The sequence below is a fragment of the Phascolarctos cinereus genome, unplaced genomic scaffold (assembly GCF_003287225.1).
Source record: "Phascolarctos cinereus isolate Bilbo 61053 unplaced genomic scaffold, phaCin_HiC Scaffold_5;HRSCAF=322, whole genome shotgun sequence".
In the NCBI taxonomy this organism is placed as follows: Eukaryota; Metazoa; Chordata; class Mammalia; order Diprotodontia; family Phascolarctidae; genus Phascolarctos; species Phascolarctos cinereus.
Window position 1 is genome coordinate 471221052 of NW_027555958.1, and position 26132 is coordinate 471247183.

General features: G+C 40.9%; 1 protein-coding gene across 1 annotated transcript in view; it reads left to right on the forward strand.

The window, feature by feature from the left end:
* Positions 1–26132, forward strand: part of LRRC7 (leucine rich repeat containing 7) — a 588365-nt gene that overhangs the window by 455427 nt on the left and 106806 nt on the right. The window contains 4 exon segments of the mRNA XM_020993127.2: positions 4452–4521; positions 19915–20014; positions 22336–22460; positions 24715–24963. Coding sequence (XP_020848786.1) covers positions 4452–4521; positions 19915–20014; positions 22336–22460; positions 24715–24963 — 544 coding nt within the window.

Sequence of the window (26132 nt, forward strand, 5' to 3'; positions counted from 1 at the left end):
GATTTGAGCAGGTGGTTGGCCACGTGTGTCTGAAAGAAGCAGTCTTGGGGGGGAAATGCTGCATTTGGGGGCAGAGGACTTGGACTTGAGTCCTAGTTCTGCTGCATGCCACCAGCTGGACCCTGGACAGATCAATTACTCTCTCTGGGTCTTGGTTGCCTTATCTGCAAAATGAGGAGTTTGAACTGAATGACCTGTAAGGTCTCTTCTAGCTCTGAAGCTGTGGCCCATTGATAGAGGTGATAATGGGAACTATGGAAGTGGAGGAGAGTGCCTAGAATAAGCTATAAAAAAGGAAGAGAACAGTTCCTTGGAGAAAATTTATATGAAGTGGACAGATGAAATAAGAGAAAGTTGAAGAGGCCAAAAAGAAGTCAGAGGTAGGAGGATAAAATGTTCACATTGTCACAGAGGCTGAGGAAGAAGAGACAAAAACTCTGCTACAATAATCTTTTCCCTCCTCTAGAGTTTTAAGCTACCTGAGTCATCCCTTTCACCTCGATGGTAGGTGCTGAATAAATCAGAGATTCACAACATCTCCAAGTTGGAAGGGACTTCAGAACCATTGTAATCCAATCCATAACTCAAAAGGAATCTGATCATCAACATTCCCAATAAGCCATCAATCCAGCCTTTTCTTGAAATCCTTGAGTATGGGGAGCCCATTGCCTCTCAGGGTAGCCCACTTCAGTTTTTTGTGGCTCTAATTGTTAAGAAATTGTGGGTTTTTTCCATGACATAAAACCTAAACTTGTCTCATTGAAACTTCTCATTGCTCCTTGTTCTGACCTCTAGGACCAACTGTACATCTATCCCTTTTCCACATGACAGTTGTTTAAATACATGAACAAGACAGCTCTCATTGCATCATTGTAGCTCTCCCTGTATCTTCTCTTTTAATAGGATAATAGATTTAGAGATCTGGCCCACTATGTTTCAGACTTAACATTCCCAATCCCTTCAACTAACCTTCATGGGAGGAAGACTCGAGGTCCTTCATCATCATCCTGCTCGGCCCCCTCTCCAGCCAATTGGCATCTTCAAACTCTGGCACCCAGAATTGAACAAGACATTCTGGATGTTGTCTGACTAGGAGAGAATGCAGAAGTAGTATCATTTCCTTGTTCCTAGAAGCTGCACCACGCTTAAGGCAACCCCAAAATGTGTTCTTTTGTTTTGGCTGCCTGGTAAATCACGCTGAGCTTACACCCCACCATGGTGTCCAGAGAAGCAGTGTCCCCACTGCGCACTGACCTGGTCAGATTCCATCTGGTGTGGTGTGTTCAGCTCCGAGCACTGCATTTTAGCAAGGACACTCTGAAGCTTCAGAACATCCAGAGGAAGGCAATCTAGATGGTGAAAGTCCTGGAGAGCATGCCATGTGAAGAACAGCGGGACTGGGGACGTTGAGCCTGAAGAAGAAAACAAAAAGGAGAGCAGACATTGGAAGGGTTGTCGTGTAGAAGGAGCATCAAGTCTGGCTTATTTGTCTGCAGAGGTTTTGAGCAGCAATGGAGAGTGGATGAGACAGGAATGCGATGATTCCCAATATGGGCCAATATGGTTAGACACTATAAATGTGTAACTGATCCGATGAACACCATTCTGGGAGTAGAAATGGGGGCAAGTGGGTGATGAGGACTAACCTCGGGCTAGGGATTGACCATGCAGGTTTGGCATCAGATCAAAGAGACCTGCTAGCCTGTGCTGGAACATGGTTACAATGCCAAATTCAATGGGGAGAGACCTAAAAGAAAAGACCAAGAATTCAATGAACGACTTGATAAGAATATAATGAAGCCAAAACAATTTTGTTTTTTTCCTGCTGCCACCTCAGCACCTGCTGTCCTCAGCAACTCATTCAGCAAATGCTTATTACATGTTTTGCATAAATGCCAGTGTCCCTATGGCCCCAAACCATAACAGACCCTAAAGGAGTACCAAGTAGAGTAAAATAACCCAAAGGAAAGCAGAGACCAGATTGGGAATGACGATACAAGCTTGTGGAAAGCCACCTTCCTAAAGGCAGAGAGGGAGCTTACTTAGACTACACAATAAACACCTACCTAGAAGGTACAACACATCAGAGACTTCTGAACAGCCTGTTACTTGTATTTAAAGGTAACTCTACAAATTACATGAATTCCTAAAAATAAGTCCCCGATGCTCTCCATATGGGTATTTTCACCCTCTTGACAAACATTAATTAACTCCAAAAGTGTACCTGAAGACTCTGCTAAGCTCAAATTACTTAGATTCAGTTGGAAGCAATATGAAATCCCTCCTAGTCTCATTGGTATTCCTGCTGTCCTGAAGAGAAAAGAGTAGGAAATGAGCAGCTACGTGTTTCCTGGAAGACAAAAGAGTACCAAGGCAACTGAAATATATTTAGTCACATCGATTACCTCCAAATTTAAAGATTAGTCTTGAGAAAAAAGGTTTACGAGTTAATTCAGTGCAATGTGTACAAAGCTCTCTACCTCGCTCTTAGTATATGAGAAGTTGCCTGAGACACTGAGAGCAAGAATGAATTGAAGCTTGCTTAGTGCTTCCTCTTCTTTCACTGTGGTGATTACTGTACTACCAGAGACTATTTTAATTAATCTTTGGTTTTTAAATTTGAAAACAATTCTTTAAACACAACTTGGTTTTTGCTTTTCTTTTATAATGATATGACATAATACCAAGCTAAGGCTATGAAAAATGTCGTTCTGGTTGTTCACTCATTTTCAGTCACGTCCAACTCTCCATGACCCCATTTGGGGTTTTCTTGACAAAGATACTGGGGTGATTTGCCATTGCCTTCTCATTTTACAAATGAGGAAACTGAGTCAAACAGTTAAGTGACTTAGGTTCATACAGCTAGGAAGTGACCACGGCTGGATTTTACCCAGAAGATCAATCTTCCTGAGTCCAGGCCCAGCTATCTTATCTACTTTGCCACTTTGCTGTTCCCTATGAAAAATAACACTAGCTTCCCCCCCATCCCGAGATAAGTAGTAATTGAAGTTATACACCTGAGGTTAGATTTCCATGAAAACTGAATAAATATGATCTTGAGGTAGTTGTCTCTTCTTATGAGGCCTAATTATGAAATTGTAGAACCATAATTTCACTTTTTAAATTAAAGTTCAAACTACTGAACCAAATCTCTCAAGGATAGTTTATTCACATTTAGCATTAAAATGCAATGAATTCAAAAGGAAGATATCTATATTATTAACAAGAGTGTTACCATCAAAAGCTTATTAGCCAACACAATGAAAAATAATAATATAATAAACTAAAATAATATCTTTACCAAATAGACATCTTGGCAGCACAGTGAGATCTAGAGCCAAGAAGGTGTGAGCTCAAATACATCTTTGGACACTTACTGCCTGTATGACCCTGGGCAAATCACTTAGCCTTTGCCTCAGTTTTCCATCTGTGAAATGGGAATTATAACAACGCCCTCCTCCCAGGGACTTTGTGAGGATAAAATGAGATAATATTTGTAAAGCACTTTGCAAACATAAAGCACTACATAAATGCTAATGATTATTATTACCAAGTATAACTTGTATTACACATATGAAAATGTTGGCATTTGAAGTTTATTTTCAATGACACCTTCTTAAGTCACAAGATTCAACTGTATTTCCATTACTTAAGACACAGAAAAGAGATTCATACTTAATAGCAAAGGAGAGATAAAAGCTAATGAGAAGACAAAGCACAGTTTCTCAAACACAAGCTGGCCAGCTTGAGATGACCAAGACTCCTAGAATTTTATCTCCGTTACTCTTCAATAATTTAGACTCTTCTGTATCAAGCTGTTGTTGTTCAGTTGTTCTCAGTCATGTCCAGCTCTTCAGGACTCCATTTGGGGTTTTCTTGGCAAAGACTCTAAAGTCGTTTGCCACTTCCTTTTCCAGTTCATTTTGCAGATGAGGAAACTGAGGCACAGCTAAGTGACTTGCCCAGAGTCACATAGCTAGTAAGTATTTGAGGCCAAATTTGAACTCAGGAAGATGAGTCTTCCTGACTCCAGGCCTGGCACTCTAGCCACTGCACCACCTTGCTACCCATGTTCATATGCTGACATTTTTCATTGTATGATTCTAGTCGAGTCAGTTCACTTCTTGGGCCATCTTTCTTCATCTTCAAAATGATGGGATTGGACTAGATGATCTCTAATAAGTCCTGTAACCCTCCGTGCATACCCATAGTGTTTGACATGTTCACAAAGTTAGCTGATGATGGAGCCAAGACGAAGGCCCAGGTCCCCTGACTCCCAGGCCAGAATCCTCTCTATCATATTGGGATGACTGAGTTGAATGTGACCTGCTAGAATTTAAGCTTTTCAGTAGTAATCATAGAATATAGCTATTTAAAATATGCTCTCATAAAGTAAAAGGTGATTGTATCCACAATTCATCCATAATGTTAAAATACTGTTTTATTTGCAGGCTGAAGAATTTGCCATTCTCATTTACCAAACTGAAAGAGCTTGCTGCTTTGTGGCTTTCCGACAATCAAGTAAGGAATTTTAAGAATTATCTCCTCATAATCAAAAGATTAATGTGTCATCAAAATACGAGTGTACTTTGATATCTTTGATTATTAGTAAAACCAGATGTATGTAATAATTTATGTTTGAAAGGAAAGTGAAATCATGAGTAGTATTTAAATGTGCACTAAGTGGATAAAGTTCTACTTGCTGAGTTCCATGGAGCCTGCTTTAGCACATCATCACGACATGTCAGAAGACCCAGATTCGCCAAGGCTGTGTCAGCAGAGCCCCAGCCCTGGAAGATTTCACCATGAAGAGAAAGCTCAGTACTATCCTAACAACTGATCTTGTCTGCTTCGCAAGGACCAGCTTAGCTGGGAACACAAAGGCTTGTCACCAGGAGCTTGACCACTTGTGATAAGTTCTTGGGCAAGGGCCACCCATCAAACAAACAAACAAAAAGCACATATCAATTTGTGAATCTTATCAATTCTGACATTATCACTATAAATGAAACCAGAAAATACAGAGAAATGTCAAGTAAGTAGAAGGAGGGCTCATTGGTTCTCCTTGCAAAGGCAAAGAAAGGAAGTGAGAATTGTATCAAAAGGAAACAAAAGCTGTAATCTTATGGATTATTTTGTCATATTACATGATATATTCACAAAAAGCATTTGCAAATAGACCATCATGAAAATAAACATAACTTCTCCACAACATCCATGGAAGAGGATGAAGTAGAGAAATTGTATGAGATCCTTCAAATTAAATGAATGTATGCTAGATGTGTATGTATTACATGTTTAATTCTTGGTGACATAAACATAAAGCTTGGCATATGAGAGTACAATGAAAAATATGGTAGAAAATAGGATTTAGGAATAAGAAATTGGAGGTCAAAACCTCGTAAACTCTAAGGAAATCTCATGCAAATCTATTATGGAAACTTTCATCAAGGCATCAGGAGGAACTGGTCATAATAAGCACCCATGAGCATCACACACATTAAATTGATATTTCAACACTGGCTATTTCAGCATACAAGAAACAACTAGTTGCTCACATGAAAACCATTTATAAATCAGCCGTTGTGCGCACAGTCAGACCAACAACCTATTGGAGCAAAGAATGAAATCAATACAACTCTTGGGAAAAGTAGCTCATCTTATTATTAATGAAAAATTTGTTGGAAGAAATATTACTACTGGCTGACTTATCTCTGCAAATCTTTACGAGAATGATCTACATATACATTAAGGACATACTTGATGAATTTTTGCAAAGGGAATAGGCAGGCTTTTGTCAACAGTGATCTAAAGCTAACTATATTTTTTTAATAATCATACAGTTGACTAAAACATGGAGAATATCTAATTTCACTGTGCTTCTGTTGTCACTATCAAAAAGAAAAGCATTTAATCAGTACAGCAAAAGGTCCCTGTAAAGGTCTGCATTAAACATGGTATCATCCATGTATGTCACAACCATACAATATTAGGAAAAATGTACCCCTGAGATAACTTTGTTCAACATTCCTCAAATTATTAATAGGAAATGAGACTTCAAATAGGAGATGTATTCTCACAAGGCTGCTTGCCACTGTCATAGAGGATGGCAGAGAGGATAAAATGGGCCATTTGTAAAGTATTTTGCAAATGTTACAGTGCTATACAAATGCTAGCTATAATTGTTATGTTATTAGTATTATCATCACTGTGGCTAGCACAGAGTCCAAACTGAAGAGAGATTCTGCATAGATGGTGAGGTCTTCCAGATGCCCTTCTTTGTGAATTGTACTCATTGCCTCAAGCCCTAAACCCTCCTGAACTGACTGGAGAAGATCCATGTTGACTCAGAAGATCATGACCTAACTATTCACCAGGACAAACCACGTGAATGAAAAATGGCTCTTATTCAGATGCGGACGTTCAGTGAGATGGATAACCCATATGGCTGCTCCAACAACACCTGTATCTTGGACAGTCACTAAGGGTGAACAACAGTCTGCCCTTAGAATTTAATGGTAGCTGAAGAGAAGGATGGATGTGCCATATTTTAAATGCCCTCAAGCTTCTTCCAGAAGCAACAGCTCATGTTTTTAATCAGTATTCATTCATCCAGTGACACAATATGATGGCAAGCCTCTCAAAAATTAACATTATCTTGTTCCCAAAGGGCCAGAGATAAGAGGAATTGCAGTCATTAGCAGGTTGTATCATATTGCCCCGGGATAATTATAGTAGGAAAATGGTGTAAGGCAAGGGTGGGGGACCTGCGACCCCAAGGCCCCATATTGCCATCTCAGGTCTCAAGTGAGGCCCTTTGACTGAATCCAAACTTAGCAGGACAAATCTTTTTATTAAGGGGATTTGTTCTGGGAAGTTTGGATTCAATCAAAGGGCTGCACTTGAGGACCTAGAGGGCCCCATGTGGCCACAGGTTCCCCAAAGGATGCGATCAGACAGAAGTATGACTTGAAAAGGAGATGGGTCAGTCAAGTAGCAAGAGCCAGGAAGAGTCAATGTACTGCCCATGTGCTTCCACGACATCAACACAATGAAGGCAGCCTGGGAGAGCAGGCTGGGAGTCAGGATAACCAGAAAAATGAATGATCAAGCCTAACATGGGAGACAAAGGTGACTGCATAGATATTACCGAAACTTGGTAGGATGAGACATAGGGACTATGGCTCTGAATGAATCTGCTTTACTCGAAAGAAGCTTGATAGATAAAGGAAGAAGAGGTGGATTTAAAATTGTAGATGTGTCATATGACGAAACAAGAAGCAGAGCTAGCCAGTGGAGAACACCTGAATGAAGGTTAATAGAAGCAGAGCAATATGTCCTGCTGTTGCCAAGGTATGCTGCAAAGCCCTTGGCTGAAAAAGAAAGAAATGGGAAGCTGGGAAGCAGATCTCACCCTGGCAGAGTGGCAGCTAAATAGCAGAGTAGTTGTGGCAGCCCACAGACTGCTGGGCCTGAAGTCAGGAAGACCTGAGTTCAAATCCAGCCTGAGACACTTTACTAGCTGTGTGATCCTGGGCAAGTCTCTACATCTCTGCCTGTGTCAGATTCCTCATCTATCAAATGAAAATAATAAAAGCACCTACTTCACAGGATTGTTGTGAAGATCAAATTAGATATTTGTAAAGTGCTTAGTAGAATGAGTGCCTGGTTTGTAGTAAGTGCTATATAAATACTAGCTATCATTATTATTATTGTTGTTATTTATTATTATTATTGGTGATGGAGGAACTTCAGTAAGGACATCCTTTGGAGTTCTCCCTCTGTGTGTGTGTGTGTGTGTGTGTGTGTGCACACGCACCAAAAACAGAAATGCCAACAATTTCTTGACTTGTTTTAAAGATAATTTCATCCTTCAAAATTTGGAGAATCTGAAAAGGAGAAATCCATTCTGATCTAATCTTCACTAACAAGGAGGAATGGGTTATAGGGATGTAATTATAGGAATGGGTAAGAGCAAGTAAAAGGGATGCGAAGTGACCATGCCATCCTAGGATCTGTGACATAGGAGATGAAATCTGGAGATAATCTGGCATGCACCTTAGATTTTAGGAGAATAGGTTCCAAAGACGTAAGAAAAAGGATAGATATTTTGGATTTAAAGTCAAAAGAGGGTCAACTCAATGATGATAGAAAGTTAACAATAAAATCCTGAAAGAAATAATTCTGATGTGGGAGAAAAGGGAAAGTTGTGTAAATAGATTTCTATGCATGCACAGAGAACTCACGAAGTAACCTATAGGATACCCATTTTTCTATGTGAACCCTCTAGAAAAGCTATTCTAGGTTCTAGATACAACTTGGCTTAACGCCTACTTAAAACCATAGCTAAAGAGCTCGCGCCAGTGTGTACACTTTGACGAGCCGACCACAGGGCATCATATCCAATAATAAACGCACCTTTGATCCTATACCCTCCCATCTTGTCTAGCAGATCCCCCCATCACCCTCTAACCACTAATCTTTCTCTGTTTAATGGTTCCTGCCCAACAGCCTTCAAACGCGCCCAATTCTACACCATCATTAAAAAAAAAACCTTCCTAGGCTCTAGCATCACATCAAACCACACCCCACACCTCTCCTTCCTTTATGAAACTTCTAGGGGAATAAAACTATCTATTCTAGTTGCCTCTACTTCCTTCCCCTCATCATTCAATTGCAGTTGCCCTCCCTGAAGTTCCCAATGACCTCGTAATTGTAAGTGTGTTGGTCTTTCCTGAGTCTTTATCCTCCTTGACCTATCTTCTGTGTTTGACGTTGTTGTTCGCCTCTCTTCCTAGAGATTTTCTCCTTTTTGGTTTATGATCCGTGCCACACTTCTTACCCATGAGTGTTCCCCGAGGTCCCTCTCTATACTCTTTCACTTGATGGCATCATTAACATCCATAGGTTTAATTATCGCCTCTATTCACATGACATTAGATCTATAAATCTAGCCCTAATCACTTCCCTGACCTTCAGTCCTACATAATGGCATTAAAGACAGAGCTAGAAAGAGTTGTAAAGACCATCTAAACACACTCTCTCCTTCACAGATGGAGAACTGAGTCCTAGAATGGTTTAATGAGCTGCCCAAGGTTACCCCTCCAACTGCTGCTCCTCTGTTCCCATTCTACTCACAATCCCCCAAATATCTCACTCAGAAGACACCCACTCCTTCCACTGTGCTTTTGGGAATGTCTGCTCCATGGGTAACAAACTTGCTTTCATTGTAAATGTTTTCCTTTCTCCCACTTCCATCTTCTGGCTTTCACTGAGAGCTGGCTCCCGCCTCCCCCCACCCACCCCCCACTCCCGGCCCAATGACACAGCCTTCTGGCTGCCCTTTCCAGCACTGGTTACACTTCAACCGATCGCACCCAACTCACTGGAAGAGGTGGGGTAGCTGGAACACACTGTGCTCCCCTCTTCTACTTCCAGTCTCTATCGCCCTCACTCATGGGATGCTCGTGTGGATTATTTGTGCGTGGCCCGTGGTAGAGCCTGCTGAGCTCATATTAATCTGATCAGCCACAGTCAGGCCCACTGTCCTTTGACTCCAACGTAGTGACGTCACGTTGGACCTCTGTGAGAACAAAGGGCATCAACCAGCCAACCTTGGTCCCGTGTCTGTCCCCCAATCACAGTCCGCAGCTGCTGTCTGCCTACCCCAGGACGCTTCGCTCCTCACCAAGTCCAGGGCCTGGCTCGCAGTCTTTCTCTCTTCCCCAGCTCTTGCCCTCATAAAAGGGGGCTTCAGCATACATCTTGCTCTTCTCTTACTCGCTTCTCATGACCCACTCCTCTCCCCCAGCTCAGGCACGCACAGAGAGAGTCATAGCTCCCTCTCTCCACCATGCACAAATACACCACTTCTACCCTCGTGAAATCTGAAATCCCCTTCTCTGGCCACAGTCTGTTGTCATCCCTCTGCTTTGCAGCTCCAGACTCCATTCTTTGTCCTCACGGTTACATCCGGTCCCTCCACTCAGTGCTCTTCTAGGCCATCGCTCCTCGCTTCTGCAGCGTGCCTCCTCGGTGAACCAGTTCACCTTTATGCTGCCCTCTTCCCTAGATTCCCTGGCCCCCTTAGCCTGTCACAGTTCATTGCCTTCACTACTCCTCAAATATTTCTGAATAAATCTGGAGAAAACGATTAACTGGGTCCACTGCAAATTTATGCTACATAATCTCAACTGGGCCTTTGCTGAGATGAGCCATTTTATTTCTCCCTAACTAATTCACCGTCCTATGCAGCACCGAGGCTTCTCTAAACCTACCTGTCCCTCCTCAAACCTCCCATGGCTCCACCCTCTGAGTGGAGTAACTTGCCTCATATTTCACTGAAAGAATTGAGGTCATTCACTGAGAGACCTCTTTTTCCCCCTGTTCCTCATCTCACATCATTAAATGCCTGCTGCTACTATCTCCTCCTTGACCCCTGTTTCACATGAAGAGATGGCCATTCTCCTTGCCAAGCCAAACCCCTCTATATGCAAAGTGATCCTATTCAATCCCATCTTCGTCCAGAGATTTTCCCCTCTCTTCTCCAAACTTTCTCACTAATCTTCAGTCTTTCCCTGTTACCTGCTTTCCTACTGCCTGCACACATATTCTTATAGTCCCCATCTTCAAAAAAAAAACTCTCACCTGGCCATCTATCCCCACCAGGCCCATACCTCTCTTCCTTTTTGTAGCTAAACTTGAGAAGGCAGTCTGCAATTGATGCATCCACTTTCTTTTCTCCCTCTTTTCTAAAATCTCTACGTTTTGATGACCAGCTTCTTGATTCAAATGAAATTACTCTCTCCAATGTTATCAGTGATCTCTTTGTTGGAAAATCTAATGGCCTTTTTTCAAGGCTCATCCTTCTTGATCTCTGTGCAGCCTTTAACATTGTCAAATGCCTACTCTCTTCTCTCTAGGTTGCCATGAAACTACCCTACTGTAGTATGCCTCTTATCTGCCCAACTCATCCTTCACAGTCTTCTTTGCTAGATCTTAATGCAGGCCACACCTGCTACTTAATGATGGGTGGCCTCCAGGCCTCCTTCTTGGGCCTTCTCTTCTCCCTGTATACTCTATTGTTTGGTGATCTCATCACCAGCCAAGGATTCAATGATTATCTCTGTGCTAATGATTGTCAAATCTATTTATCCAGTCCTTACCTCCCAGCTGACCTCCAGTGTCTGATCTCCAGCTGTCAATTGGACATCTTGAACTGTCTTAAATCACCATGTCCAAAACCGACCACATCATTTTCTCCCCAAACCCTCCCCTCTTTTTAACTTTACTGTTATTGTCAAGGATCTCACCAACCTTCCTGTCACTGGGCTTTCAATTGAGGGGCCATTCTTGACTTAGCCTTCCAGTTCCCTCTGCCCTATCTGTTGCCAAGGTCTGTTGCTTTTACTTTTGTAAAGTCTCTCCACCCTCCTCTCCTCTGATACTACCACTACCCTGGTGTAGGCCCTCATCACCTTCATGCCTGAACTGTTACAATAGCCTTCTGGTTAGTCTCTCTGCCTCAAGACCCTCCCCATTCCCCATCCCTTCTCTCATAGCTACATTCTACCCTCTCCTTATCTCCATCCTTTCAATCCTTCTTTCCTTTTATGATAAAGCTCAAGAATCATCTCCTGCACTCAAAATTTCCCAATCCTTCCAACTTCTAGTGCCCTCCCTGAAATGTTTCCCAGTATTGAATGAACTGGTATCTATTTCTTCTCCACACAAAAACACATACACACATGCATGTTGTGGTCCCTGCTAGAATGTAAGCTCCTTGAGAGTGGGGATTGTTTCATATTTTGTATTTGTCCCCAGTACCTAGGCCAGTGCTTGACACCTACTAGGTTCTTAATAAATGATTTTGATTGATTAATTGATTTAATAAAAGGTATTAATCAAGCAATATAGCAAATTAAGCTATAGGAGATCTCCCCAAGCATGAGGGGTACATTTATAATATAAGTTGATAATTGCTATAGTAATTCAAAGTTAATGAAAGTTAATTATAGGCCAGATTTTGACTAGGAAATATGCATGGAAGAGTAGGTCCTGAAATGAGTTTTTATTCCCCTTTCATCCCATCTCTCCCTTATATTCTTCATCTACTTCTGGGCTTTCCCTTATGTATATTTTTATAATTTTATGTTTGATTTAATTCAACAAACATTTGTTCATTTTCTATTGTGTGAACTGTTCTAAGGAAAGGCATACAGTTTTCATATGAGAGAATCACTTCCTTCATGGAACTATGTATGTTTGTATGGAGTGAGAGAGAGAGAGAGAGAGAGAGAGAGATGTTTATGTTACATCTTTATTAGAATACTTGGACTGTTAGACAAAAGAAACTATATTAAATGAGTGGAATTCATTTCAATTCAAATAATGTCAAGTTAATGACCACTTCTTCATTACTTACTGGGTGCCAGATACTATGCTAAGTTCCGGGGATACAAAAGAAGGAAAAAAACAGTCCCTTGCTGTCAAAGGGACTTACAGTTTATGGGAGAGATGACATTGACAAGATAAATTTGAGATAAACATCAGAGAGAAGACATTTAAATGAACAGGAACTGGGACAGGTTTCTTGTAGAAGCTGGGATTTTCTGAGACCAGAAGGAAGCCAGGGAAACCAGGACACAGAGAGAGGAGAGAGAAAGTTCCAGAGGTGGGGGACAGCTAGCAAAAGTTCATGGAATCAAGAGATGGAGTATATTGTGAGAAGAGCCACTGGATGCCAGTGGATTATAGGATACTTACAGAGGAGTAAGATATAAGAAGACTGGGAAGGTAGAACAGGTCCAGGTTAAGAAAGGCTTTGAAAGCCAAACAAACTTTTATATTACATTCTGGAGGTAATTGAGAGTCATTAAGCTATTGAGTAGAGCAGGGGAGGGAGCCAAGGAGAAGATATGATGAGATGGATAGTTTAGAAAGCTCATTTGATAGTTGAGGAGAGGATGGGCTGGAGCCAAGGCAGTCTTAAGTCTGAGACACAGAGCAGAAGGTGATGTCAGTAGTGCAGAAGTGAGATGGTGAGAGTGTGCGCCAGTTGATGGCAGTGTCAGAAGAGGGAAGGGACACTCATGAAAGCTGGTAAGATGTGGAATCACCAGAACTTGTCACCTGATTGTATATGAGGAGTGGGAGAATGTCATGAGTCGAGGATGACACCTGGCTTATGATCGTGGATGACCTCGGTGAGATAGGTTCAGTAGTCAAGTTGGCTATGTAGGACGAGAGATCAGAAGGGAGATGAAATGGGTCTGAGCATCATCTGCACAGAGATAATACTCAGATCCATGGAAACTTGTAAGTTCAGCAAGCTGAAGAATAGAGAGGAAGGAAGGAGAGAAAAGGGCCCACTTCAAATATGGAAATAGCCCTTCATTTAAAATGTTCTTCTTTTTCACGTTTGAGAGTTTGAGGGTCCTCGAGACTCCACATTTCTACTATGTAGTTGGTTACTTTTTAACAACAAACCACAAAAGCTTTCTTGTTCGCATCTTGCATCTTTTGGCTCATAACAGTGTGTATCTGGCGCCTCAGTTCTTAGTCAGAGGTAACACAAAAATGACCAGTGAATTTAGAGATTGTAACTTAATTTCATCTTTAAAAGGAAGACATAAAAAAATCATTGACACAATTCTCAGAAGGAGGCCTTAATGCTCCTTTTTCACCAGCTGTTAATTATATCGGAGAAGGAAAAGGCAAACCACTCCAGTATCTTTGCCAAGAAAACCACAAATGGGATCACAGAGTCAGACATGACTATACAAGACAAGAAGAATTAAATTCAACTTATTCACAAATTTATATGTGTGTACATACAGATATGCACATCTGTATATGTGTATATGTATATATGTGCATATGTATCCATAGATACATAGGTATATACATATATATCTATATAGACATATAGACTAATATATATAAATATAAAAGATTTTCCTATAAAACTACTCCTGGAATTTTGTGCTCTACTGGTTCTGCATTTTCATGTGTACTTACAGTATAAATATCAAAAGTGAGGATTACAGACAAATTCTATCATCTAAAAATACAATGAAATAGTTGCTATTTTTTTAATCCTGGTTATTATCTCATATCCATCCCCATCTTTCTATCCTTACTGCCACCACATTCTTGGACCAGTTTTCCAATACTCCTCACTCAATCAGATGAGATTATTTGTAAAGCACTCAGCACAGTGCCTAGCACACAGTAGGCACTTAATAGATGTTTGTTCCTTTCCCTCCCTTTCCCAATCCATCCTTCGTACTGCTACATCATCACTGACATCACCCTCCCTGCCTGAGGGATGTTCCCCAGGGCTCTGTCCTGTACCTTTTTCTCTCTCTAACCTCTAATTTCATTAGCTCCCATAGTTTCTAGTATCATCTTTTATGAAGATGATTCCCAGATCTATATACCCAGTCTCTCTCCAGAGTTTCAGTTCTGCATCCCCAGTTACCTATTAGATGACATTTTAATCTGGATGTCCTGGAGACATTTTAAACCCAATATCTCCAAGACACAACTTGTCGATCTCTCCTCAAAGTCCACCCCTCTTCCAAACATGCCTGTTTCTATAAAAAGGTATGTCATTCCTCCAGTCTCCCACATTTATAACCTTAGCACTATCCCCAACTCCTCTTTCTTCCTAACCCCACAGCAACCAATCACAAATCTGGCTGTTTCAACCTCTAAGTCATCTGCACTCAAGTAACCACCATCTCTTCAGCACTCACATCTCTTTTCTACAGTGATGCAATGGTCCCTCTCTGCCTCAAGTCTCTCCATGCTTCAATCTGTGTAAGTTTCCTTAAGTGCAGTTAGGAACATGTCACTTGCCCACTCAGTTCCAGTGGTTCCCTCTTGATTTGAGGATAAGATAGAGAGTCATGCTTGGTCTTGAACACCCTTTGCCACTTGGCCTTACACTGTCTCTCGAGCTTTATTACAGATTACTCTTTTGCCATCTTCTGCAGCCTAGTCAAGCTGACCTTGTTCTTCTGCATACATAATGCCTCATTTCCATTCTTTGTGTCTTTGAGTTGGCCATCTCCCCCACCTGGAATGCATTCCTTCCTCATCCTGCCTCTGAATATCCCTTTGTCCTTAAAACATAGCTTGAGTGCTACCTTCCACCCAAAGCCTTTCCTGATCCCCCAAGTTGCCAGTGTCCTCCCTCCCTAATAACCTGGTATTTAACCACCTTCTATTGATTCCTTATATACTTACATGTGTGTCTGTTGTACCCCACCCTTAACAAGGTAAAAGCTACTTTGGAGTAGGAGTTATGGCATTTTTTTTTGTATTTATATCCCTGGTTCATAGAACTTGCCCTGACACATAACAGCTGCTTAACAAATGGTTGCTGATTGATTAATTGATGAATAATTTTTTTTGTGTATAGACATAGTCATGTCACTCCTTGGCTCAAAACTCTTCTTTGGTTTTCCATTATCAGACAAGCTCCTCTGCTTGCCCTCTACAATGGGGTGCAGCGCCCCACCTTCTCAGCTTGATCATGCATTGCTTCCCTCCGTGATTTTTGTGCTCCAGCCATCAGTGCAATTCAGAATCATAGCATCTTAGACTTGTGGTTGTGATGGTAAGAATTCTGGATTTGGAGTCAAAAGAGCACCAGGTTCAAATTCTGCCCTTGGAACCTACTAGGGGTGTGTGTCTAGAGGAAGTTACTTTACCCTCTAAGTCCCCTCTGTGAAATGGGGATGATCAACCCTGGAGAGCTGCTTCTCAGCACAGTCAGAAGGACTATCTGGAATGTGCTTTATCAGCCTTAATCACTGTATAAATGACAATATCTGTACTGTTGTTGTTGTTGCCAACCAGGGTGCCTCTGTCTCATTGCTTAAAAATCTTCGAGCAACTTCTAAGATTTTCCAAACAAGGAGGACAATCCTCAATTGGGCAGTTCTATCCTTTCCTTAGGTGGCCCTTCCCACTTCTGCTTTCCCCTGATTCTTGGGAAGTTTTTTCCTTTCATCAGTACTCAGTCTGACTCTCTGCAACAGCCACCCACTTCTTCCCTTGTTTAGCCAAGCAGATGAAGCCTAATCCCTCATCCACACAAGGGCCCTTCAATTGCTTGTGTGGTGAAACTCTATACTCACTCTCCTAATATAGAAGCACCATAGCAGGTCCAGTGCCAGAGCTGGGCTGGCAAAATCTCTCCCTAAGAGTTCTAAGGGTACGCTTGAAGGGATGGGGTGATTTTTCCCTAATTCTAACTGCTCAAGTCCCTTACCACAATGTGTTCTCAAACCGCCACCACCTTGACCACCATATCTCCTCAGACCCCAGCAGGTCTAGACAGCACAGGCCCCTGAACCCAAGAGCCCTCAGAATAGCCAGGCTTCTACCCCAGTGCCCTCAGCCACTGTCCTAAGAAACAGCTGCCATGGAGATAGAGCCTGGACCTCCTTCTGCAGGTGCTAGAGCCACAGCAAACAAAGACCCAGAAAGGAGAGTCCTTGGCCATCAAACGTTTCATCAGAAACTGACTCAAAGTGGAAATGGCATTCAGAAAGAGACACGACCATCTGCTTTGCTGCTTAAGGACCATGGGACCTTCGCACAGAAGTTGTAGCTGAAATCTCTCATGGTGTCTCCCCATTTGAATGTGAGCTCCTGGAAAGAAGGGGCTGTCGGACTTTCAATTTGTATCCCTAGTGCCTTGCACATAGTAAGCACTAAAGAAATGCTTTGTTCATTCATTCATTGCTAACTGGCAATGACTGGTGCATCCATTTCCTTTATCCACTTACATAAATTAGTTTTTTTCAGTGGGACATTTTGTATATGGAACGTTCTTACTTATAGCAAGAATAGAAGTTGTAAAGCATCCCCCACTACACACCCTGTTACCTGAGGGTACATTTTCCCCTTTGCCTCCTCAGGTCCTGCAAGAGAGTGGGCTCAAACATAAGGTATTTTCTACAAAGCATTAGCCCCCACAATGAATTCACCGTACCCAATGGACAAATCTCTGTAGCTCCCTCTTGATGGTGTTTCATCCATGCTGAGTCAGGTCACTTGGGACTGCTCTCCTCACAATCTGGCTTCCCACAAGCCTCTGGCCCCTAGACCTGTGATGGCTTGCTATTCTGACCTTTCAAAGCTAACGAAGCAATAGCTATCTTATAACACACCTTCACCCAGAGGTTGGAAAAATAAACACAAGAGACAGAAGAAAGAGCAGGGCCATGCATTTGTGAGCCCAGTATCTGCCAGCCTAGAAAGAATAAAAAGGCCTGAGTCCTACTCCCACCGAGGCCTTACTCCTTCTCCCTCCATGTGAAAACAGCCAAGAAGGAATGAGGATATTTCACTTTGTCCACTTTGTGCTTTCTGTAGGCCCCCACTTCTGGCTATGCTGCCCATCAATTGTCCTTCTCTTTACCACATGGTTATCAGACCACACTCAGCTGCTCCAAATTGGGGTATGGCCCTTCCATTATACATCGTCATGGCTTTCTGGAAGCAGACTCCTCAACCTGTTCCAAAAAGGGGATTGCATCTGCAGAGCAAGTTGTGAATGCTCGCCAGCCCCCTGTTAACCTAAACACGAATGTCATGTCACAACTAAGGCTTTTCTTCTCTAGGAAAGAAGCTCATGTAACAAGGTCTTGAGGTCTTGTGCCATCTTGGACACCTTCACCTAGATGCCCTCCTAAAAGGTGATGGTGCCTAAACTGCCCCGTGTACTCTGCATGTGATCTGGCTAGAGCAGAAAAGGAAAGAGCATCGCCCACTTCCTTCTGGACGCTGGACTCGTTCTGCAGCCCACATCATGTTGGCTTCTCTGCCTGCCATATCATACCCTTGATTCATAGTAAACAGGCAGCCCACTTCTAGAAGCCCTAGCTTCTTTTCAGATACCACCTCCCCCTCATCTTTTCCTTGTAAAGTTGATGTCTTTACCCAATTATAAGGCCACACATTTAATATTATTAATTTTATTCTTGTTAGATTTTGCCCAAAGTTAGAGACTTTGTCACCTTTGGGAATCCCAATTCTTCCATACATTAACTGTTTTTTCCAGCTTTACATCACTGGAAATTTGATCAGCATACCATCTTTGCTTTATCCAAATCCTTGATAACCATATGAAGCAGCACAGGGCCACGGACACACTCCTTGGCCGCTCTTAGAGACCTGCTCATTGACCCTAAACCAGTGGTTCAGAGAGCATGTGACAGGTATGTTCCCGATACTGCACTCATAATAAGGTATCCTATCTACTGAGGTGACTCTAGGACTGTCACCTAAAATATCTTATCAATATGTGAAATTTTCAATGCATCAAGAAATCACTATATATCATTATAAGTCATGTAGCATTCTGAAATCAATGTGAAATAGAGAATCTGTTTTAGAGACCTGAATCATAAGGAACTTCAACTAAAAACGTGATTTACCCTTGTGGGAATTTGGATAGAACAGAGACTGTATCATTAACTTTTTCTTTAAAATAACAGTTTTTCATGTGTTCCTGACTTATTTCCATATGGAATGCTTTATCAAAAAAAAATTTTAATTTTTTTTGTATGTTAACAAATGCCATTCAGTGAACAGGCTTTTTAAAATATTAAATAATTTGACTATTTCAGACATATCTTTGAAGTATTATATAAAATTGCTTATATCATATTCAATGGGTTTTTTGAAAGTATTTCAATAAATCAACTTTTTTTAAAATTAATGGAGGTCATGTGTGTGTGTGTGTGTGTGTGAGACTTCACACTACTTGGTCAATAAATGTATCCTTTATCTGTATTATAAAGCAAAAATTCAAAGTAACCGTTCTCACGGCATCTTAAATCACGTAAAATCTTTGAACTCTGCATTTCATGAGTTTGGTAATAGCTTCATTGTTATGCTTGATCACACATGAGATCATATACGTAAGTGCATTGCAATCCTTAAAGCTCTTTATATAGGTTAGTAGATATTATCTGTATCACTAGGGAAACACATCATTGAAAATGAATGGGCATGCAGAATTATACATAAAGATTTTTTTTCCCTTAACAAAAGAAACAAATAACTTAAGTTTGGAGATTCCCCAACAGAGCACAGATTTGGTGATGCTGATCAATAAAACCAAACTTTATTCTGCCTTCAGTGCTTCAGGGTTCTGCGATTTTGTCTGTGGTGATATTACTTCTGCCTTCTCTGATATTTATGATCTCCTGAGGGCTGCCATGGATAAAAACTCATCATCCTGAGGACAAGTGATGACGAACATCTCTAAGCTTAGTCAAGTTGTTCATCAGATGACATAATTTAATCATCCTCAGAACTCTACTCAAAGCCTCTCCACCTTGATAGGGCTTGCCATTGGCCTGGCAAGGGTGGGGAACCTGCAGGTTCAAGGCCACACGGGGCCCTCTAGGTCCTAAAGTGTGGCCTTTTGACGGAATCCAAACTTCACTGGGAATTTGTTCTGCAAAGTTTCGATTCAGTCAAAGGACTGCTCTCAAGGACCTAGAAGGCCACATGTGGCCTCGAGGCCACAGGTTCCTCCCTTGACCTTGCCTTTGAGAGTCCAGAGTTTTCTCCAAACCTTAATGAGGTACCAGACTAGGACATTTTTGGACTAAAGAATATTTATGTAATTTGGATAATAATCTTCACTGCCATTCAATTTGGAATCCTAAGAGCTTGAAAATATGTTTTGTCAGCAATCTTCATTCGCATTATATACACTCTCATATCTTACCTCTCCCCACTCTACCAGGTCTTATGTTCAGTTTTCATTCAGGGCCTTGAAGGAGGAATGCTAGACTTTTATTCGGTATCGTTGAAAACTTCTTCAATTACACATATGTACATTTTTGTCTTTCTGATCCTGTTTTGTTTTTCCTTTGTTTGCAGTCAAAGGCCCTTATCCCTTTACAAACCGAAGCTCACCCAGAAACAAAACAAAGAGTATTGACTAACTACATGTTTCCTCAGCAACCTCGAGGCGATGAAGGTAAGTCACCATCAGAAATATCTCCTAAAAACTAAGTTAGAAAAATTTTGTAATAATAATTATATAAAGGGATTAGTTTGGCTTTGACCTCCGGACAGTGACATTTGTGAATGGGTAAGGCTATGGATGTGTTGATAGGGTCAGTGTCATAACTTTTTAACAATGGAATAGATGTATATAAAAATAATTTGAGGTTTTTTCTGATCCAGAAGCACCTTTGCTTTTTCTCCGGTGTAATCATTGTGCCCAAAGGAGCCTCTTCAGAAGCATTCTTTAAAAAAGCTTCCCTCCCTTGTTAAATAGAAATGGCCAATTGAACTTAAGAAGCTTCCTGACTGGAGGTATTGTAGATCTAGGAGGTGGTTCTAGCATTTCCTTCCCAGGGTATTTTAAACAGGCACCCAGTTAAGTGGGAAGATCCAAGGTCAGTATGAGGCGAGTTCTCAAGGAGCTGTTATCAACCTTGGGTTCCCTACTTCGACAAACACAAACCACATATCTCAGGAACTCATGACATCAACGGCCCTTGGAAATTAATCCCCAAAAGGCATTTTACAAAGAGTTACAATCTTGTCTTTCCCAAGGTGAAGCATCTTATCTAAGAAATGTTAATAAACATTTTGGGAAATGTAAGTTAAGAATCAAGGATTAAAGGGTGAGGTTAAGTGCTGGGAAAGTAGTCCCTTAATCCTGTTGATTCTTCATGTTTCCAAGGAAATGGATTATTCATTCTTGGGGAGCTGGCATGGGCAACTGCGCCCCTAAGTGCTAATGAGTGGGAATGTGAAGATAAATGAAGGGGAGATTCCTTCCAACCCTGAGAGAGAGAGAAGGAGGGAAAGAGAGAGGAGGGAGAGAGAGAGAAGCAGGGAGAGAGAAACAGAAAGGAGAGGAGAGGAGACAGAAAGGGAGGCAGAGAAACAGACAGACAGAAAGGTGAGGGAAAAGAGAGAAAAGGAGTGAAGGAGAGAGAAAAGACAGAGAGAGGGAGAGACAGAAACAAAGAGGAGAGAAAGAAAGAGGGGGTAAGAAAGGGAGACAGAGTGCTACTTTAAAAAGTAACCCTCTTTAAATCCAATTTTACTTGAATTAGGCCAACTTGTAAATGGATCCTACTGTAACAGGTATGCCCATCTTTCTAGTTTTAAGGTTAAATTATATTTTTTTATTTGTAATTCACAAATATAAGTGAATCCTTCAGTTACTTCTTGTATTATTTTATAAGCATTTTTGGCTTTTAGGAATCTAGGAATCAAATATTAGTTCAAAAAATATTTCTCCATATTTAGTGTATTGAATTTTGAGTTCTGAAAGAAAAACAACCACGTTTATTTATATCAATACTTGAAGATTAAAGCCTAAAGGATCTTTTTTATGGAGCAGTAGTAGTGGTACAGGTAGTGTTCTTTTCATTTCCACATTCAGGGAACCTTCAGGGAAATCCTATCAAAAGAATTCTTCTTTGAAGTTTGCAAGAAAAAATGAAAAGACATTCACAAATATCTTTCTTGGAACCAAACATTTAAATAAAAATCCACTTCCTTCCTTGATTTGATATAGACCTATTGAAGTGAGATGTGGCATTAAGAGAATAACAAAAAACTTTTTTTGTCATATTAGAAGAAAAAAAAAGCTTAGCCCAGAGGAGATAAGGGTAATTACTATATAGTTTAAAATCTTGAACTCCCACTCATCTTGTGCTTTCTGGGACACAAGTGGAATGGATAAATGGATAGATAGATATACTTTCCAAATTGCTTTGGAAGGAGTTTGACCAAGGGCATAGTCTGGAGTTTCAGCATTTCAAGACCACCCTCATTGCTCAGCCTTTTAATGACAATAGAATATTTAGAACCTTTAACATTGTTTTTTGAATTTCAGACTTAAATAGGATAATTGGAATCCATGTATGAAAGTCCAAATGACTTGCCATTCCTTCTCACAGAAAAAAAAGAAAAACACCTTTTTGTTTTTATCTCCAAATACAGGATAACATGCTAGGAACCTTCTTCCATAAGAAACCATATGTATATAGTGTTTTATGCAAAAGATTCCACACCCCACTCCCTGCATATCTAATGGTCCACACTAGAAGGCTCAGAAGCAAGGACAGTTTGGAATGAATGGAAACTGACAATAGTTGATTTTGAGTTAAAATGCAAGAAGGCTGTCTGGCAGTTGGAATGCTGACTATGCCCCTTTTCCTTGTTCAGTTTTTAGTGCCTTTCAACAGCTTTTGCTTGATGCATTAATTAAGGATTGGTATTAATCATCTTCTATTAGAACTTTTACTCTGATAATACTTTGGAATGTAACTGTAGATTTCCAGTCAGACAGCGACAGTTTTAACCCTACTCTGTGGGAGGAGCAGCGCCAACAACGCATGACTGTTGCCTTTGAATTTGAAGACAAAAAGGAAGAAGACGACAGTGCTGGCAAAGTGAAGGTGAAGCTTCTATGTCTTGTTTCCAACCTCCTGGTCCCCAAACCGCTAGGGGGCTTCCAGCTTCCCACTGGGGTTATGTATTCAGTGAAAGGCTAGGTCACAGTGAGTAATGGAAGCAATCCTTACATTTCCCCATTAACTGTTCTTAAAGATAGCAACGTGGTCTCCTTTCTTGAAGATTAAGAACCTTGCTGATTCTTAATCTGCCCATCCAGTTGAGATTGCTCCTCATACTGCCCCAGCTCTAACTGAGGGATCCTTGAGATACTTGTCACAGCCCTAGGGAGAAAGTCAAGCTGGGAGCCAATAAGAAAAGACATTCCAAGCACAGATTACCTTTCAGTAAAATCATCATCATGAAAAAATTCAATGAACTCTCAAGATATTGATCTTAATCTGTCTTAGCCAGCCTTGGTTTTCTTTTACTTCCTGAGCAATGTATCGTACAAACTGAACTGAGGCTAAATATAATGAATGTTGAACCTTAGTGTTAAAATGTCAAGGATTGAAGCGTCACTGGAATAGTCCAGAAATGACCAGAAATACATTTAAATCTGAGGATACAAAGCAATTAAGGACAAGAGTAGCTAAAGCTGGTACATGACGTTTTCATTGTTTCAAATATCCTCAAAATGTCAACCTTACAGGATATTTAAATAAATATCCTTTAGTAATTTCCAATTCATTTAACTTAGATGAATTCAAAAATGTAAATACATTATCACTTTTTGTCAATGTCAAGTTTCAGTGTCTTCTATCATCATGGCAACATCTTGGATCTTCCATTAAATTTTTTTCTTATTATTTATGCACTTGTCCCATCATAGATACTAACAACTCTCACTCTAGTTGACTAATTATGCAGGTAACTTAATATGCATCTCGACAAATTTTGTGGTCACCCTTGACTTTACACCCTTCCTTCAACCCTACTCATTTCCTGACCTTTCTTTTGAATGTTAAGGTGCTCTCTGGATACAGGACAGCAAGGTAGTTGAACATTCACTGATGTAGCATGGATTTTTTCTAATAACGTGAAAAAAAAAACCCTTTGTTGTTATGGGAACGTTGCCAAAATATCTTAGTGTCTTGGTGATTACGGGCTCAAAATAACTTGGGAGGATTTTTAAGTTTCCAGAAATAAAAAGTCTTGATCAGAATTTCTCGTGCTTTTAAGATTATCATCATTAAGAGCTCCAAAATAAACAAGGAAGGTACTAATCTCCCAGAATTTTAAATCCTAGCCCCAGCACCAATGATAACATGCCCTACCCTGGACTTCTGAAGCATTTTCCTATTTTACTGAATTTCCAAAACTCCCAGCACTTCTTGCTGACAATCTTAATAGAGCATCCAAGAGGGCATGAAAAGGGCTTGGAAGCTGATCGGGTGGGTGTGTGCGGCAATCAAAGCAGAGCTGCTTCAATTCCCAAAAACTGTCAATTCAAACCATTACGTGGAAGTCTGGTTTGTGGACTTTCCCAGTCAATCAACAAGCAGTCATTAAGCACCTTCTACACATGTTCCAGGCACTACGCTAAGTGTTAAGGAGAAGAGAAAGGCCCAAACAAGGTCGCTGCCCTCTGGCTGGTGGCTTATTATGGGGGAGGAGGTTGGGGAGGGAATTTGGGGTTTACTCTGGGTTTAGGTTGCTTTTTTTTTCTTTGCTTCCACATTAGCTTTTCTTTTTACTTCGGAGTTTATTTCGTGGTTTTTGTTGTTGTTATTTTTTTTTAATTTCCATCTACTTGGTTGTGGCTGATTTAAGTATTTCCAATGCCAGTGTCTTTGGGGCAAATTAAAATACAAACATCCTTCAAAATAAGTCATCGTGGAGGCATGATGAATGGGTTACACTGAAATCTTAAACGAGGTTAATCTCAATTTTCTGGTTCATTACATGTGCATTAAATCCAGTACCCATTTTATCTCAATATATGCCAATTCAGAAAATGGAAAATCACCCACTATTGACCTATGCCATCAACTTCCATAGGAATTGCTGTATAGTTCCCTAACTGTGTGTATAGCATAGCATGATTGCTGCATTTTGTGATGAACTTATGACCCATTAGCATCCTACTGTAATATTGCTGTTTGATAACATAGAGAGAAAGCTAATTTGCTACAGTTTTTAAATGCATTGCCAAAAGAAAAAAAGCACTAAAATTAGGCTAGAGAAATGATGAGAAACTGAAAGTGTTGCTATAGTGCTCCTCTTTCTCCCAGAAAATGGAGATTCCTTCTCCCACAGGATCACCCTTGCCATGCCCCCTGGGAAAGGGGCCAGCGTGGGATTACCCTTCAACCTGCCAGACTGTCTGGCGATTGCTGCACACCATGGGCCAGGTGTGATCAGCAGATCCAAGACATGCCAGTCCCCCAGATTGACCCACAGCTGGCATGGGGGTGTATAAGTGGCCTCCAGCAGGACAGGAGCATGTGCACTCCATTGCCAGTTGCAGCAAATTCCACCACTCTTCCCTCTCTAAGTGGCAGACAGGTAGGCCTAGGTGTTCGGGGCAGGAGATTCCCCCCCATAAAGGCTGCCTTGGAGCCAGTGGTCTATGGGGTACGTTCTGCATGGCTTTTGTAAGGAATGATGATTGCCTACCTATTTTCTAATTGCCATTATTTGATCCAGATTGAATTTTGTTATGGATACTTGGCAATATCAGCATCTGTGTGGTGGGGTTGGGGGAAAGGGAACATGTTAAAAGGGAGGGGAAAACCATTTGGGGCACCTCCAGGGGGGATCACTGGGGTGGCTTTTCACTTGGGTGGACCAGTTTTGGTTGTTTGTAGCTTTTTTTGTTAATGATGGACTTTCCCATCCCAAGCATGAGAATACTGGTAGAATATCAGCTACTGGACAGATGTATTGACAGAGTTAGACGACTGGTCAATTTAAATTTCATGGCAATGCACATTGGGGGGCAGCTAAAGTGTCTAAATCTTTCATTTTTAAATGACATTGCATTTGGACGAAAATTCATAGGAAAGGGACATTGACAGTAAGATGGGATTTTGTTAAAAGACATTGATTTACTTTGGAGTTGCAACAAATGGTAGCATTTTAATGAAATGATAAACCCGCCATCTTGATCTCAGACTTTTTCTAAATTGCATTTGTCATTACTTAAAGAAGTACTAGCTAATCGTATTCCTGACACATACTGAACTGGATTTTGAGGAAACATGGCCTAGGGGATAGGGCTTTGAGGCAAGAAGAATCAATTTCAAATCTCCCTAAAACTTTTACCAACTGTGTGACCCTGGACAAGTCACTGAATATTTCTAAGCCTCAGTTTCGTCATCTGTAAAATGAGAGTGGCCTAGAAGTTCCTCTGGACCAAATCTATGGTCCCATGACTCTGCATGCTGGACAAAAACGTTTTGCAAAGTCAGGCAGAGTGAGAATCTCTTCCTCTAAAGTGTTCAGAGATTTTGTTTAATTTTTTTAAAAAATGCATCTCAGAATAAGTTATTTCAAAATGGAATTATCAGCACAGTAACTATTTTTTTCTCTTGGAATTTGACTTTCTATTATTGTCTTCATTGTTCAGTAAAATTAGAATCAAGTAATTTTTTTTAACAAAACAATAATATGGGCAGCTAGGTGGCACAGTGGATGGAGCACCAGCCCTGGAGTCAGGAGGACCTGAGTTCAAA